The sequence below is a fragment of the Triticum aestivum genome, chromosome 4B (genome assembly GCF_018294505.1).
Source record: "Triticum aestivum cultivar Chinese Spring chromosome 4B, IWGSC CS RefSeq v2.1, whole genome shotgun sequence".
NCBI lineage: Eukaryota > Viridiplantae > Streptophyta > Magnoliopsida > Poales > Poaceae > Triticum > Triticum aestivum.
In genome coordinates, this window is record NC_057804.1 from 370,208,904 (window position 1) to 370,212,135 (window position 3,232).

General features: G+C 53.3%; 1 protein-coding gene across 1 annotated transcript; it reads left to right on the forward strand.

Moving 5' to 3' along the window:
* The first annotated feature begins 203 nt into the window (after positions 1-203).
* Positions 204-2,551, forward strand: LOC123092206 (vicilin-like seed storage protein At2g28490). Its single transcript, XM_044513908.1, has 5 exons — positions 204-714; positions 830-1,011; positions 1,144-1,224; positions 1,331-1,750; positions 1,855-2,551. Exons 1-5 carry the CDS (start codon positions 291-293, stop codon positions 2,293-2,295), a joined length of 1,548 nt encoding a protein of 515 aa, XP_044369843.1. The 5' UTR covers positions 204-290; the 3' UTR covers positions 2,296-2,551.
* The last annotated feature ends 681 nt before the right edge of the window (positions 2,552-3,232 follow it).

The following is a 3,232-nucleotide window of genomic DNA, read 5'->3' on the forward strand; positions in this document are numbered from 1 at the left end:
AGGCAAGAAGAGTCTTCGTGCCAAGCACTAGCACACTTGGAAAGCAGCCAGCCGGCCACCTGCATCAACCGACCTGCGTCCTCATCCACGCGGCGCGCTACGTGTAGCACATGAGGCTGCCCATGCACGACGACACGTGCAGCTTACTCCCCCTCCACCCGTCGATCGCCCCTTTTAACAGCACCTCGCCACCGTCTCACAGAGTCAGTCACACCCCCAGTACGGCTCGCATCGAGAGAGCAAGCCGGCGTGCAAGAAGACGCCGCTAAAGAAATCGTGCAAGCTAGCGGATGATGCGTCGCGGGGTTGCCACCATGGCGCCGCTGCTCATGCTGCTTCTCCTCCTCTCGGGGTGGTCGGCGATGGGTACGCCGCGTTTACGCGAGAGATGGGAGGAGGAGGGGGAGGGGGAGTGGCGGCCGGAGGAAGAGGCCAAGGGCGGCGGCGGAGGTGGCGGGGCTGGGAAAGGGCTGTTCTTGCTGGACAAGGTGGAGAAGGTGGTGGAGTCGGAAGGTGGGAGTGTGCACGTCGTGCGCGGGCTGCCAGCGTCCGGCGTGCCGGAAGCACCGTGGCAGCATGGTGGGTGGTCCGCGGGCGCGGGGTGCGGAGCTTGCCGAGAGGGGCTCATGCACATCGGCTTCATAACCATGGAGCCCAAGACGCTGTTCGTGCCGCAGTACATAGACTCCAACCTCATACTCTTCGTGCAGCGAGGTACATACTGAATCGTACATAAATGTCATCATGGAACGTGAAAGTCTTGTTGAGTTTTAAGGCTGAAAATCACTCAATTTAGAATTGAGCACATGCACTTAATTTGTCTGAGCAGGGGATGTGAAGGTTGGATGGATCCACAAGGGCGGTCTCGTGGAGAAGCAGCTCAAGATGGGCGACGTCCTCCAGATGGACGCCGGCTCCACCTTCTACATGGTCAACACAGGCAAAGGCCAGAGGCTGCACATCATATGCAGTATCGACGCCTCGGATAGCGCAGGCTTCGCACCTTATCAGGTCATGCGTATGCCCTGTTTGTTTTGTAGTATCTGCAATCATTTAATTAATGGGATTTTGCCATTACTGATTATTAACATCTTCATCTCGACCCCACTACTGAATTATTGACGAATTGATGATACGATGCAGTCCTTCTATCTTGGTGGGGGAGGGAAACAGACGTCAGTGCTGGCCGGCTTCGAGCCAAAGATTCTTGTCACCGCTCTCAACGTGAGCTAGCTAATTCGTCTCAACATTTCATATTAATTAAGTACAGTAGTAGCAAATTCACACGCATGGCACCAGGATTATTTTGTTTCTCGTGTCTTGTGTTCAGACCACTTACGACGAATTGGCAAGAATCTTACCCGTGCGAACCGGGGGCCCTTTCGTGTCCTACACAACGGAGTCCGGGAGCGGTGGCAAAGAGCATGGACAGGGAGATGTGGGAGAAAATGGAAGGGAGAGCGAGCCATGGAGACCAGTGGGGAGAGGCGACGACGACGACGACGAACGCGGTAGCAGTAGCGGGCAATCCACTTGGACTTGGTCGTGGAGGAAACTGATGAGCAGGTTCATCGGAGTGGAGCTGAACAACAAGTCGGACAAGACTGTGCGCGCGCCGGAGCCTTACAACCTGTTCGATCACGAGCCCAGCTTCCGGAACACCTACGGCTGGAGCATCTCCGTCGACAAGCACGACTACGAGCCCTTGGACCACTCCGACATCGGCGTCTATCTCGTCAACCTCACCGCCGTACGTTTTTGCTCTTCTGAACCATCGATCAGCGTGGTAAAGATTTCAGACCTGCTGCGGCGAAGCTGATCGATGCATTGCTGCGTGTGGCATGGAATGTGCAGGGCTCGATGATGGCGCCACACGTGAACCCGAGGGCGACGGAGTACGGCGTGGTGCTCGCCGGGGAAGGCGTCATCCAGGTGGTCTTCCCGAACGGGTCTCTTGCGATGAGCGCGGTGGTGCGTGCCGGCGACGTGTTCTGGATCCCACGCCACTTCCCGTTCGTCCAGGTGGCGTCACGGGGCGGGCCGTTCGTGTTCTTCGGGTTCACCACGTCGGCGCGGCGGAACAAGCCGCAGTTCCTGACAGGCCCCACCTCTGTCTTCCGCATGATGCTCGGGCCGGAGCTCGCGGCCGGGTTGGGCGTCCCTGAGAATGAGAAGGAATTGAGGGAGGTGGTGGAGGCCCAGACGGTGGCGGTGATCGAGCCGCCGTTGCCGGAGAAGGAGAAGGGGCGGAAGGAGAGGGAACCGTTTGTTATGAAGCAAGTGGCGAGGGAGTGACCGCACGCGCGGCGAGCCATCTGCTTAATGCTTTATTGAGCGGATGATCGATCTTACCTGTGTTCTTCTGGTCGAAACTTCTGTACATCATGCGCGTGTTTGCGCCGTGTGTTTCAGTGTTTGTGTCGCTAGTGTGTGTGTGTTGTGTTCTAGTACGTGTTTGTTCATGTGAGTTCTGGCGTCGTCAATAAATAAAGATGCATGTCAAATTCAGCTGTGGGCTAGACATATAGTATAAAAACAATACATAAATCCAGTGAGTCTCTCTATCCATCAATTACAAGTTGCAAACAATGTACAACCTCGCCACCGAATCATTCATCACTACTGGATGCATGATGCCGATGCTCCTGTCCCAACCGATATGAAAGTGCAAGACAATAGGTTTTGGGGGAACCGACACAACTCTCTAGGGGTGGCCTATCACATATATATATATATATATATATATATATATATATATATATATATATATATATATATAATGAGGTGGTATACAACGTTACAATATACACATGTAAATACAGTCTAACACCCTCCCTTAATCTTAGCCACTTTCTAATGAATCTAGAAGGGTAAGATTGCGCCTGCAAGTCTCAAACTGTGGGAAAGGCAATGGCTTGGTGAAGATGTCAGCAAGTTGATCCTTGGAGGAAATAAACTTGATCTGTAGTTGCTTCTGAGAGACACGTTCACGCACAAAGTGATAGTCAACTTCAATGTGTTTCGTTCGGGCATGGAATACCGGATTTGCAGAAAGGTATGTAGCACCGATGTTATCACACCAAAGAACAGGAGGCTGTGATTGGAATATACTTAACTCCTGAAGCAAGGACTGTACCCAGATGATCTCTGATGTGGCATTGGCCATAGCCTTATACTCAGCCTCAGTACTGCTACGCGAGACAGTAGCCTGTTTTCGAGCACTCCAGGCAAT